We start from the raw sequence: 14,479 nt of genomic DNA, 5'->3' as shown, positions 1-14,479 counted from the left end.
TTACTAGCTTTGTGACCCTAGGCAAGACACCTAACCCTGTTTTCCTCAGTTCCTCATCTGTTAAAAAAAAAAAAAAGAGCTGGAGAAGGAAATGGCAAACCACTCTAGTATCTTTGCTAAGAAAACCCCAAATGCATCACAAAGAGTAGTATGTGACTTAAACGACTGAACAACAACATAATTCAGCAAAATAAACCCCCATATTGGCTATGTCCAAAATTCTGTGTCTCATTCTGCGTTTTAAGTCCGTCATCTCTCTGACAGAGCACTGTGTTTCATCTTTAGTCCTCAGGATTCATGGGTTGTAACTGCAAAGATCAAAGTATTAAAGTATTTCAAAGTTATTTTTCTCTATTAATACTGTTGTCATGGTACAAATTGCTCTCCTGGTTCTACTCACTTCACTCTGTATTCATAGTGGTCTTCCCAATTTCTTCTGAAATTGTCTATCATTTCTTATGGCACAATAATATTCCATTACCAATATTTGTTTAACCATTCCTCAAAAGACAGGCACCTCTGTAGTTTCAGTTTGAGGGATACTTACTACTTTCTCTAATCTTTTGGGACTATATGCTTAGTAGTGGTAAAGTTGAGTTAAAGGAAATGATTAGTTAGAAGAGACCACAGAGGCCAAATAGTACAATGAATAACTCCCTTTACAATATCTCCTAATTAAAAACCCCCCTTAAGACATTCTCCAAGAGTGTTTGCCTGTGAACTGAAGGTGACCAGCCTGCAAGTAACTATTACAGGTGAGACTAATATAAAGAAGCAGTGTAGATGTATGTTGTGAAGAGAGGAAGGGAATCTATTTGATCGGGGGAAACTGGGTAGAAATCTAATGAAATCAACTGGAATAAGGAGGGGAGTAAAGCTAAGCTAGGGATCTTAAACCAAAGTAGGTTAGTAGGATATCAGTTGGAAGAAGTAAGAGGAATAGTTAAGAGGCAGTCTAGAATCATGGGTAGGGAGGCAGTCACATTCTTCATAAATAATAAATGCTGACATTTATATAGGGAGATGGCCATATAGAGATGGTTGGGGAGATTTTGGCTTGAAAAGTTACAGGAAAAGTGAATGAACCCATCAGGAAGTGAGATAAGGCATTTGGAGAAAAGATGGCCAGGGTAAAAGGATGGTTGGAGTAAGACCTAGATGTGAGGCATGTTGAAGTCACCATCAATCAGGATGGCAGGGCTTCCTGCCATCAGATTGAGATTTTCCAGGGAAGGAAGGGTTTAAATTCTCCAGGTTTTTGGCTTCTGGTCATTATTTTCCTTCATTTACAGAGGAAAACATCCTGAAAAATAAAGCTTAAAGGGGTTAAATGATTTGTCTTTGTTCACCTAAGTAGGAGGTAGCAGTTAGGAATCAAATCCTGGTCCTTGCAAATCTACATTTGCTACAAGTTAGGAACCCAGGGCCTAAACTCTGGCACCTAATCAAAATACAACTAGGACTAGCTAATAATAAGGATGAGAATGAATCATAGGAGGAACTCAAAAAAATCAAAGCCTTCTCCATTTATATTTTTTATTGAAAACTAGATGATGTATATTCCCATTTACTTTAAGACTTCTTAGAAGTTTATAACTTTTAATTTCTTATTTTGAACTTTTAAACATTTATCTTTCCTCAGATGTTTCTCTTAGAAGTTATGGTGATTTACCAAGCTATTAGACTATCTATAAGCAGTAACATCCTAAATGTATGATCGTTGCCCACTGAACAATCTGCAGGCATACCATTGGAAGAATTGAATTATATTAATATAAATATTCTCGCACTAAATGAGACCATAGGAAAATAGAAAATTGTAACTAAATAGAAGGATGACTCACAGATTTCCCTCCATGGAAAGCCAAACAAAGGATCTGGCAGAGTTGGTTTAATCATTCACCCAAAGACACATCCTTTCACGGGACGCTTGGTTATCATGCTCTTCTTCGTGTATGATGAATAAGCATAAGCCAAAACAAAGAACAAAACAAAATGCTCCATGAAGTTAATTTCAGCTTGGATACATCTATTACATAGGATGAAGAAGTAAAGAAATTCAATAAATAATTGGGCAAACGCCTCCAAATCAGGTCAATGTGTTCTTTGGTACTTGGTGACTTAAATGTGAAGGAAAGAACGGAAATGAAGAGCAAAAAAAGGTCTGTGAAAGTACAGCCCAGATGATTGACTATTTAAAACAAAAATCAAAATCAACATTAAGTTAGAATAAAGATGAGAAGGCACTGTTAACAAAAACAAGTGCTTCCATTTAATCTATTGATACATTCAGAGATGAAATATTGGAAATGGGAAAAGGCTTTGATATTGGCTTTGCTCATTGCTGTATCCTGCAAAAATTTAACCAAAGTAAACCAAAGTAAGACACTAAAACAAAGCATCCCAAAGAGCCCAGGCCCTGCATCAGTGAGGAAAAAGAATTTCATCTCTTTCCTAAACAGAGAGAAGTAGTAGCTAGGGCTCATTTACAACAATACCAAGGAAGATGAGGGAAGATGATGGTGCTACTTAAAATAATGAAAAGAAGTGAATGTGAAAACATGTTTACAGAAAGCTTGGTATAATTCTAAACAGAGACATAAAATATTCGTGGAGGATACTGGAAGAAAAACAAATATATTTTAATATTTTAATCACCCAGAATAGAGGAACTTCTGGATTTGAACCCTAACACCTCAACCTCCATTAGGCTATAAGAGGAATTTGAGAAGGGACTTAGCTAGGTGGCTTAGTGGATAAATCGCTGGACTTAGAGTCACAAAGATCTGAGTTCAAATCTGGCCCCAAATACTTACTAGCTGTGTGACCTTGGACAAGTCACTTAACCTCTAAACTCTGTCTACCTTGGTTTCCTCATGTTGTAAAATGAGCATAATAATAGTACCTGCCTTCCAGAATTGTGAGGACAAAATGGGATAATATTTATAAATTGCTTTGTACACCTTAAATTGCATATAAATGTTATGATGATGATGATGATGGTGGTGATGATGCATAGGAAATACATGTTCAGAAAAACAGGTTGACTAAGCACATTGTGAGAGTTATAGAAAAATGAATAAACCACCTAAGAGTTGCATGAGATCATAAAAACTGACACTTATATAGCATTGTAAAGTTTTCAAGGTACTTAATATGTATTATCTCATTTGAGCCTTAAGACAATCCTATGGGGTAGGTACTGTAAATTTGACTCCATATAAAAGATGAGTCTCAGAGACATTAAGTGATTCACCGATAGTCCCACAGCTGGTAAAGTACTGGAGATGAGTTTTCAACCAACTTCTTCCTAACTACAACCCTCCAAACTTTCAGTAAATCCTCTTTGGGGTCTTTCTTGAAATGTATACAAATTAATACAGGATGCGGAAATGTGGGTGGGCTATGAGCTGCACCCATGGAGGCAAATATCCACATCAGTGATACTGCAGACACACTGCTGTTGGAAAGTGTATTTCCCTTTTGCAATTAAAAAAAATCTTCAAAAAAGCTAAAGGAAGGACTTGGGCCTCTTCTGAGCGAATTTGTGTAGGGAACAAGTTAGAAACCTATATCTCTGCAGAAAATCTGGATAGAAGGATCCCAAGATAGAAGACCATATAGTATACTAGAACCATAAGGGATGAGGCAGGTGAAACCTGAAACTTTGGATGAGAAATAAAGTGGGGTATGGAGAGCAGGCATAGGCCTGGAAAATACCTCTAGAAGCTTGTTACCTTCAGTAGACCTCCGAGATATTATATTAAAGTCTTTCTACATGTGGCATTGGACAAGTCACATAAACTCTTCTTTTCCCTTGGCTATGAAATGGGGCTATTTTTGCCCTGCTGTCCAGAGTTGTTGTAAGGATCAAATGATGTAGTGTATATATGAAAGCAATTTGTAAACTGTAAAGTACTGCTACCTTTTACTCTACGGCATTATAATTATTAACTACCCACATAGGGATCAACCCCCTGAGTTTTTTGCCATATTACTATTGTGCTCTAACAAAATGAGTGAAAAGGTCAGACTGATTAGTGTAGCCCTACTACACAGAAGAGCAATTAAGGCAGCTAGTACTTCTGGATCTGAACAGTTCCCTTCAGCTGTGATTCCAATATTGATGTACCCTCTGTGACCACATGGGAGCTGTTCTTTCAGTGACAGCAGAGAAATCATCCCTATCTATTGCCCTGATCCTCATCTCCACACACACAGTTTTTATTGGTGAACATTTAACCATTTCTTTTGTAATGTACTGGAAACCTTTTCATCTAGGAAGACCACAAGGAAATAATAAGTATATACTGATGATAAGGCTAGCAATGGTCCTTCTCTTTCAGGGATGGGGGACATAGTCTGGGGGTTGGGGGGAAGAGGCAAGGCAGTTGAATCATTAGACTCAATCTTTTATGTCTTTAGATAGAACACTTTCTAGCTCTGGCTAGTTTCTCTGACTTAGATAAATTGCCAGAAGCCATTGACTTTAAAGGTTTTGTTCCAGTCTATAGTCTCTTGTTCTAGTTTCTGCCACCCAAGGATGCCTCAGGTCCTGTGTGGCATGACTCAGGCAGATATATCAGTCACTAAGGATAAATGCAACACAGTGAGACATCGCATATTGTGACTTGGAGGCAATATTATGGGTTAATGGGAGATGTCACTTCAGCTCCCCAGTTCATTCTTATGTTTGGAATTTGCTTATGAGAGATAATGGCAGCTTGCTAGTTTCCTAAGCACCAAGTGCTGAGTGATTCATAGAACATCATTAACACCAACTCAGGGCTGGCCCCTAGCCCTAGCCACTGTATTCTGTGCTGCCTATACTCAAATAGAAAATAAATAGAAAGAAGAGTCTTGGAGAGAGAATGCGGGAAGTAAAGGGAAATGGTGGTTAAGCATCTCAAATTAAAAAGAAAAATTAAAGTGCTCTGAGGCCTTCAGTACAAAAAGCAAGTCCACATCTTAACTCTTTGTGGCTGAAAATTACTGTAGATGAAAGAAAACCTACTGAAAAGTAAATATTCATTCAATGAAAAATATTATCTGCCATCATGTGTTCTCTGATATGAACCTTCCTTTTCTAAGAAATATCATTTATGTTTCTGAGGATGTGCAGTAGAGTCTTAGGTCCTGTTTATTATTTATTTTTTTCTGATGGGGAAATTATCAGAAACTATTGGGCTTAAGGAATGAGCTATTTTCCATGTTATTGTAAGTTACTAATTTAGCTCTGTGTTATTCCAGGGAGCACAGGTATCAAAATACACACACACACACACACACACACACACACACAGAGTTTCTTAGTTATTTTTGACATTTGTGCTCTACCTAACCAACCCCATGTACCAGACCAAACATGGAATTCCTAGGCTCTAAATATGTAACTCATTTTTAGATGCTGTTCACCTCCCAGTAACTTCTTGCAACCAGAACTTTTCTTTACATCTATAAAATTTGCTTCCACCAACTGTCAGTAACAGTTCTTTTATGATAACGCAGCCTATAGGCTACTTCTTAAGACCCTGACATCCAATTGAGCATAATCACTTACCTAAAAGAGCAGATTCTACTCACAAATTTTCATTACACATTTAATGGACTTAACAAAGGGGTCCAAAACTGGTGTTAAGATTACCACCAACCTGCAAGAGATTTGTGAATTAGAGCCAGTAATTAAGTAGAAGGAGAGAAAACCAAGGCTCCATTTGCAATGTGAAATAAAGAACTAAAATTATAACCTAAGTGATACCAGAGAAAAATCTGCTTTATTCTAAAGTAGCTGTGCAATTGGCATGGAAACAGGAATTTTGATTTAGAAGGGTCTCGATAATTTGTTCAGCTCTCCACTTCAATAAGATAACCCTGCTTTTAGAATAAGCACTATTCAAAACGATAACCATACTTTTTCTTTTGAAATTTTATCTGCATATATCAAGATGTCTTTATCTTTCTGAGGTATGGTAATACATGGCCAGTTGGTTATTTGAGGGATAATAGATTCAATTCTACAGGGAGTTTTGTCCAGATGATTTCGTCATCGATGTGTTCTACATTTGGAAGAGCATGTGTGTTAATGAGGTCGTGCTTTTTTGGAAAATAAACGTGATTGTTCAAAACTTCCTTAGCTCCTTGTTACCTGCATCATGATACTGTAGCAGTCAAGAATGATAGACTTTTTGTTACGCAGAAAGACATATTTTGTGACTTGTATAAAAAGATCATGTTAAAGGGGTAGAATAAAGTGGTTCTAACCCTATATTCTTTGCCCTTCATGCTTTCCATGACTGGCATTATGTATTGCAAAGTCATTTTGACAGCTTTCATTGGTAACTTCTATTTTTCACTGACCATTGACAGATTGGAGAGACCTTTTTATAAAGGAAATTAAAGGCTTCAGAGAAGGATTTTTTTTATTTTATTTCATTTATTTTTATTTATTTTATTTTATTTACTTTTGTTTACTTTCCAAAATGCTTTATCTAGAACTAAATACTATGGAGAAAGAATAATAGCTTACTTCCATGTAATTCCATATTTAATATGTAATTTTTATCCTCATAATATCTACTGTGTAAATATGTGGAGTACAGATTTTCTGAAATTGCTTTGTAGAACTTGTTAGAACTTGTTTTAGTTAAAGGATGATTTTTTTATGAGAGGTTTTAGAATTGAACATTACTAATCACTAAATAGCAATTTGTTATAGGTGTAGAGTAAAGCATTTTTTAAAAATCTGATTTCAACCACAACAAACTATGGAACTTCAACATGATGCTATACAAAAAACAAAACAAAACAAAACGAAACAAAACCTACCTTTGGACTCAGAGGACCCAGATTCAAATTATACCTCTATCATTTAGAACCTATATGACTTTAGTCATGCCACTCAATTTCTCTCAGCCTCAGTTTCCTCATCTGTTAAATAACAGTAATAGCTAGCATTTTTCTAGGACTTTAAGGATTACAAAGCACTTTTGAGATATTATCTCATTTGATCCTTAGAGACAGGTGCTATTATTGTCTCAATTTTGCTGAAGAGGAAACTTAGGCAGAAAGAGATGAAGTGACTTGCCCAGGATCACATGGCTATTAAGGATCTGAGGCTAAATTTGTCTCAGGTCTTTCTGACTCCACATCTAGCACTCTATTCACTAGACCACCTGGGTGCCTAAAATTAAGCACTTGAACTAGATGAGCTTTAGGGCACTTTCCAGATCTAAATCCATAATCCTGTGATTAGTATTTAACTATCTACTTCCTTGGGGAAGCTAGGTGGTATAATGGATCGAGTGCTGGGTTTGGAATCAGGAGGACTCATCTTCCTGAGTTCAAATCTGGCCTCAGACACTTATTATTTGTGTGACTGTGGGCAAGTCACTTAACCCTGTTTGTCTTAGCTTCATCATCTGCAAAATAAGCTGGAGAAGGAAATGGCAAACCACTCCAGTATCTTTGCCAAGAAAGCCCCGAATGGGGTCACAAAGAGTCAGACACAATTGAAACGACTGAACAACAAAATCTACTTCTTAGGAGAAACAGCTGTAGGTTCAAAGGCAGAAATATTTTGAAACTATTCCAACTATAACTTTCAGTCAGCTGATCAGAGATGTGCAGTAATAAAAACTGAGTGACTAATATTCCTAGTTTATACACAATTGTGCCGCTCACCACATAGCTGAAAGTTGGCTATAATTTTTAAGTTGCAGCTGGGACTGTGTATCTCCCTCCCCAAACCCATAAGAGACTGAGAGTATTTTTTGAAGTTGAAAAACACATTACATTTTCCCTCAAGGGTCTTATAGTCTAGATGGGGAAATTTTTAAAAAATCATACACAAGCAAATATAACCAAAATGGAGCACAGCTGCAAAGGGTTTGGGCTTGATATTCTCAAAGGTCCCTTCTAGTTCCCAGTCTGTGATTGGGAATCCAAGCACATAAGACAATCAGTCAATAAACATGCATCAAGTGCTTAGTATGTGCAGAAACTGGGCAAAACAATGGGGAAATAAAAGGGTAAAATCTTTAAATAGTCCCTGCCCTCAAGGAGCTTATATTCTAATGGAGGAGACAACATGTAAATAAATAGGTAGTAGAAGACAGTACTATAATGTAGATGAAAGAAAATCTTAGAAGAGAAGGCACTAGCACCTGGAGAGGAGGTGTGGGGCATAGGGTAAGGCCTCCTATAAAAGTAGTGTTTGCATTGAAGAATAGCAAGCACAAAGGTATATAGTTATGGAGCCTAATGTGTAAAGAATGATGGGTAGGCCAATAGTGTGCACAGGGTAATAATGTTTGAGAAGACGGGAAAGTTAGGAATGAACCAGGTTGTAAAGAGCTTATATTCCAGCAGAACTTATGTTTAATCCTAGTGGTGATCGGGAAGGAAAAAGGCAAATCATTCCAATATCTTTGCCAAGAAAACCCCAAATAGGGTTATGATTAAAACTTACTGAACAACGGCAACAGTAATAAGGAGTCACTGGAGTTTATTGGGTAGGGGCATGGTATAGACAGACATACGCTTCAGTATCTAGGTGGAGAATGAATTAGAATCAGGAAAAAGGAGGCACAGTGTGAGGTGAGAGTTCAGATACCAGAGAAAATCATCTCTCTTACAGTTCGTACTTTTTTATTGTTTAGTACAGAAAACCTTTTAGAACGTCTTCCTGATATAATTCAAAGAATTTAAAGATCACTGAAAAGGGGAGAGTTCAAGAGTGAAAATGTAACTCTGTCTAGGGGACACACACTGTATATTTGTAGGCTCTCTAGAATCAACCTTCTTTGGGTAGAGCATCCGATATTTGAAAGACTCATAGTTCAAAGAAAATAGCCAGAAATATTTTAGCTTCCCTGCAAGAGCAATGTGAAAGCCTGTCTTATTCTTATTCTTATTCTTATACTTTTTCTTATTATTATTACAATGAATATGGCAGAATAGTGGAACTAGGAATTCTTTCTAGTTGTACCAAGGATCTACAGTACTCTGGAAAATATACCTAAAGGTGACAAAAAGTTTTCTAGGGGGAAACAGAGCAGAATAAGAGTTTTGTCAGAGTACTTGAAACAATAATATTTTGTGGAAGGGAGGCAGAAAAATTTGGGTCAGAGAGCAAACACTGACACTTGTGATGGGGATGTTAAAAAAAAAAACCACTGATAAAGAAATATGAGAGGATACCCAATCTATCCCCTTTACGGAGATGGAGGTTCATAGGAGTTATACATTGTACATGTTTTCAGATTTTTTTCAATGTATTGATTGATTACGCTGATGTTTTCATCTATTTTTTGGCTTTGAAAAACTATTTGTCATATGCGATGGCTCTTAGTGAGGGGCAAGGAGAGGAGGAGTTATACTGCTTAAAGCTATAATGATGCATAAAACAAAAGACACAAATAAAAACTTATTTTTAAGAAAGGGAAAATAAGAAAAAAAGAACACTGAACTAAGAGTGAAGAGATTTTGGTTCTAGTCTCCTTCCTGACATACTACCAATTTGCAGTGGGTCAATCATTTAATCTCTTTAGGCCACAGTTTATTCATCTATTTTAAAAAAGTGAATTAGATTAGATTGTCTCAGAGATTGCTTTTAGCTCTTGAGTTCTATGATCAACTAGTTACTAGTGAATAATTCTTTTGGCATTATTCCATAATAAATTATCCTGTACTTTCTCTAAATATCATAACAGGCCTCTTGAGCAGTCTTGTCTAAAAAGGCAGTGTGTTTCATGGATTATTTTGAGAAGGGTATGGGTTAATTTTAACAATTTTTTACTATCCCAAGATAAACACTAGCTCAAATGGCTAGGTCTGAAAATAAATCTGCAAACACATATCTGTCTCTTATATTTCAGCTAAAAAACTACAATGTACTCTGTCTCTGCTCACTATTCCCTGTGTGTGTGTGTGTGTCTGTGTGTGTGTGTGTGTGTGTATGTCTTGTGTGTGTGTGTTTCTTGGATCCCTATATTTATTGGTGGAGCACAGTAATTCTACCTGAATTTTCTATAGGTAAATGCTTTTACTTTTTTGTAAGTTTGGTACAGAAAGGATGGTAAAGAAAGGATGAAAATGGAGGTGGAGAATATGGTGACAGGCTATCTGTATGGTACTAATATTAATTTTGTGGGTTGAGGATAATTTTTTTGAATAATGAATTTTGAAACAACCAACATTTTCCATTGTTCATTTAGAACTTTATATGAGAATTTCCAATGACAGTACAAGTAGCATGATTTAATACACACACACACAGTCTCTTAACACTGTATATGTGGAACTATAGCAGAGGCTATGTTAATAATATATTCTCAATAATATCTCTTCATCATAAAATGATTAAGAAAATCATTACCATTTCATAAAGACATAACTCTTTAGGAGCAAATGATCTCATCTACTCATTAGTGTTCCTTGTAATAGCAAAGGATAGTGATATAGATGCACTCAAAATAAAAATTATCTAAAAATTATCTTTCTTTTAGTTTATAAATATGTCTTAAAGCACATCGATGCACTGTTGGTAGAACTATGAACTCCTCCAGTCATCCTGGAGAACAATTTAGAACTATGCCCCCAAAATTGCTAAATTGTACATAACTCTTGACTGAGTGATACCAGTACTGGACTTATATCCCAAAGAGATCAAAGAAAGATGGGGCAGTACTAAAGTAGTGAAGTCAAAAAAGCATTTATCTAGCACCTACTCTGTGTCAGGCACCATGATAAGTCTTGGGAATACAAAGAAATGCAAAAATAATACTTTCTGTCAAAAACCTCACAGTCTAATGGGGAGACAACATTTAAACAACTATGTATAAACAACATATATACAGGATAAATTGGGGATAATCTTGGGAAAAGGCATGGCATTAAGGGCAACCTGGAAAAACTTCATGAAAAAGGTTGAATTTTAGTTGAGATTAAAAGGAAGTTAGGGAAACTGGGAAACAGAGACAAAAAGGGAGAGAAATTCAGGCAAGGGACAGCTAATGAAAATGCCCAGAGTTGGGAAATAGAGTGTAATGTATAAGGAGGAAGCCAATGTCACTGGATTTCAGAGTACATAGGAATGAGTAAGGTGTAAGAATTTTGGAATGGTAAGGTTGTACCAGGTGATAAAAGTATTTAAAAACTAAAGAGTATTAAGTTTGATCCTAGAGGTAAAAGGGAACCAATGGAGTTTATTAGGTATATAGGTGACATAGTCATATCTGCACATTAAGAAGATCCATCTGATAGCCAAATGGATAGTGGACTGGGCGGGGAGGGAGGGCTATGTACAAAAATATTTTAGTAGTTCTTGTTGTAATGTCAAAGATTTGAAACTAAGTATGTACCTATCAAATGAAAAATAGTTGAACAAATTATATTAAGTGAATAATACCATAGGATAATATTGTGTTGCAAGAAATTATGAAAGGGATATTTTCAGAGAAACTTGGGAAGACTTATATGAAGTGATCCAGGTTGAAGTGAATAAAACCAGGAGAACAATTTGTACTATAACAACTTAATTAAAAGTAATTTTGAAAGACTAGAAAACTCTGATCAATGCAATGTCCAACAATGATTCCAGAGATCAATGATAAAGAATGCTACTCATCTCTTGCCAAAGATGTGATAGACTAATATGCAAAATGAGACACATTTTTGGACTTGGACAATATGGGCATTTGTTTTTGACTATTTGTATTTATTATAGTTGTTTAGTTATTATTTTTATTGTTTTGGTTGGTTTGTTTGGTTTTCCAGTGGGATTGAAGGGAGGTATGAGGGGCAGGAGGGGAATGTAGTTAGCAAGCAGCTGTACGTGAGAAAGGTTTTGTTTTGTTTTGTTTTGTTTTGTTTTTTCCATGGGCCCAACTCAGGGTTTTCCAATTTATCATTCTCTGTAGTTAGCTCTTTCTTTCTTCCCTCTGCTGATCCTTAGAAGATCGGAATGAGGATGTGACTTTTAAGTCCCAGAATGATAACAAGTCAGGGTAAAGGATATTGATTAAGTATGGATCTATTACTATAAGATCCTATAAAGCATGATGTCAGTGTAAGGTATTACTATTTTAAATGACTATTACAAGGGATGCTTTATACGGGTGGGGGAGAAAGAAGACTATATTCAGAAATAAAGGTGATGTAAAAAAAACAAAACATGTCAATGCAAATTATAAAAATTAAATAAAATAAAAAATTAACAGTGAACTGAGAGAGACAAAATCACTCAGCAAGCATTTATTAAACACCTACTATGTGGTAATCATTGTGTTAGGGACAGGGAATATGAAGACAGAAGTCTAATAGTCTTTGTTCGTGTTCTCTTGGGAGAAACAACTTATCTACAAAATAAACACAGTTATTGTGATAGCAAAAGTCAAAAGAGATACTCTGTGAGGGAGTCTCTAGCTGGGCCATGTGGGGAAGTAGGAATTTTAAAATACATGGCACAACAGTAAGTAAGCCAGTTTGGCTGGGACGTAGAGTATATGAAACAGACTTACATGCAATAAGCCTGGAAAGCTAAGCTGGAAGCAGATTGTGAAAGACTTTAAATGTCCATCAAAGGACATCTCTACTTAAGGAATATTAATTTGACAACTTAGTAGAGAATGGATTGGAGAGTGGAGACACTGGGGTCAAAGTAACTAATTAGAAGCCTGTTGTAGTAGTTCAAGCAAGAAGTGATCCCATCCTAAATTCAAATGATACTCCTAATTCCAAGAAAGGAGGAATGTAAGAGCTATTATAGAGGGAGAATTGACAAGATTTGCCAGTCAATTGGATAGTGAGAATGACAGAAAAGAAAAAAAAGGTAATTGAAATTTTAAGCCAAGTGACTTGAAGGATGGTGGTATCCTTTGACAGAGTTCAGGAATTCATGAAGAGGGGAGGTGTGATTGCGGTGTGGAGGTGGCTCTTTGTCACTCACTTGAAAGTCTTTTAGCAAAGTTTTGAGAAGTACCTTTTCATGTAGTGTTGAAAGACCTTGCCTATACTACCTTTTCTTGTTTCCTTTTATTGACTGCTCTGGTCTCATGTTCTTGTTCTTCCACAGCTGGCCAGCTAGCTGGCAACTCCTCAGTAGAGATGTATCGCCAAGTACTCTTGTCTGGCTGTCGCTGTGTGGAGCTGGACTGCTGGAAGGGACGAACAGCAGAAGAAGAGCCTGTCATTACCCATGGTTTCACCATGACAACGGAAATCTCTTTTAAGGTATGATGAATAGTTTAGTTGATGGGAAGGCATGGGTAAGACAGTGGAATGGAGTAGAGAGTCCTAGAGCTGGCCTTTAGTCCCAGCTCTGCAACTCTTGGGCTATGTAACTTTAGGAAAGTCCATTTGATCTTTGGTCTCCTCGGTTTTAAAGAGAGAAGTTTGAATTTGACGATGCCTATATTACTTCCTAGTTCTAAAATTCTATATTTGAAACTTCAGCAAAGGATCAACATAGGTTTACATCCTGATTCTCAGTTTTACAGGTGATAAAACAAGATTTTTATCAGTTCTCAGGCCCTACAGTCAACTACTTTGATTCTGTTAATCAAATTCATTAGAAACTGACTCAAAAAACAGGTCAGCTTATTAATTTACAGTATGAAAGGGATGGGGAGTGGTATACTCCCATGATTGACTAAACTACTCCTGTTTCTCACATAAAGTACCCTCTTCCCCACAAGAAGTCTGAAGATAGTTCCTGCTCCCCCTACTCCCTCATCCCCTCCCAAGAAGTTTATATTTTCCTGACAAGCCATTGGTTCTACTAATTACTGTACTAACTGAGTCACCTAGGGCAAGTTACTTTAATTTCATTAGTGACATCTCATCAATTTCCAAATCACCTGCTAAAAAGGCTCTATCAAAATAGTTAGGTCTGAACTAAATGGATGAATTTCTTTTTGATAAAGTTTCTTATTCTTCTTTTTTCTTTTATCTTAATCACTCATTGCCCTAGATCAGAGTCACAAATCTAAGAGACCAGAGAGGTCACCAAAGTCCAATCCACATGTGAACAGGAATCAGCTTTATCTCATCCCTAAGAACTACTTATCTAGCCTCCATTTGAGGACTTCCAGTGGTTAACAACTCTCTTCCTCCTCAAGGAAGTCCATTCTACTTTGTGACAGCTCAAATTGTTAGAATGAGAGAGAGAGAGAGAGAGAGAGAGAGAGAGAGAGAGAGAGAGAGAGAGAAGGAGATGGGAGGGGAGAGGAGAAGAGAGAGAGAAGAGGAGAAAAGGAAGAAGAAAGGAGAGAAGAAAAGAGATGAGATGAGAAGAGAAAGGAGAGAGAAGAGAAGGGAGAGAAGAGGAGAGAGGAGAAGAGAAGAGAGAAGAGAAAGGAAAGAGAAAAGAAGAGAAGAGAGGAGAGAAGAGAAGAGAGAAGAGAAAGGAGAGAAGAGGAGAGAAGAGAAAGGAGAGAGAAGAGAAGAGAAGAGAAGAGAAGAGAAGAGAAGAGAAGAGAAG

At 36.6% G+C, this 14,479-nt stretch overlaps 1 protein-coding gene across 2 annotated transcripts in view; it reads left to right on the top strand.

Moving 5' to 3' along the window:
• Positions 1 to 14,479, top strand: part of PLCB1 (phospholipase C beta 1) — an 840,557-nt gene that overhangs the window by 630,023 nt on the left and 196,055 nt on the right. For both annotated transcript variants that reach the window (XM_027840410.1, XM_027840412.1), the window contains exon 11: positions 13,073 to 13,230. In XM_027840410.1, coding sequence (XP_027696211.1) covers positions 13,073 to 13,230 — 158 coding nt within the window. The remainder of the gene's footprint in view (positions 1 to 13,072; positions 13,231 to 14,479) is intronic.

The sequence above is a fragment of the Vombatus ursinus genome, unplaced genomic scaffold (genome assembly GCF_900497805.2).
Source record: "Vombatus ursinus unplaced genomic scaffold, bare-nosed wombat genome assembly UNPS02014841.1, whole genome shotgun sequence".
In the NCBI taxonomy this organism is placed as follows: domain Eukaryota; kingdom Metazoa; phylum Chordata; class Mammalia; order Diprotodontia; family Vombatidae; genus Vombatus; species Vombatus ursinus.
This window is presented reverse-complemented; position numbering and strand designations above follow the sequence as displayed.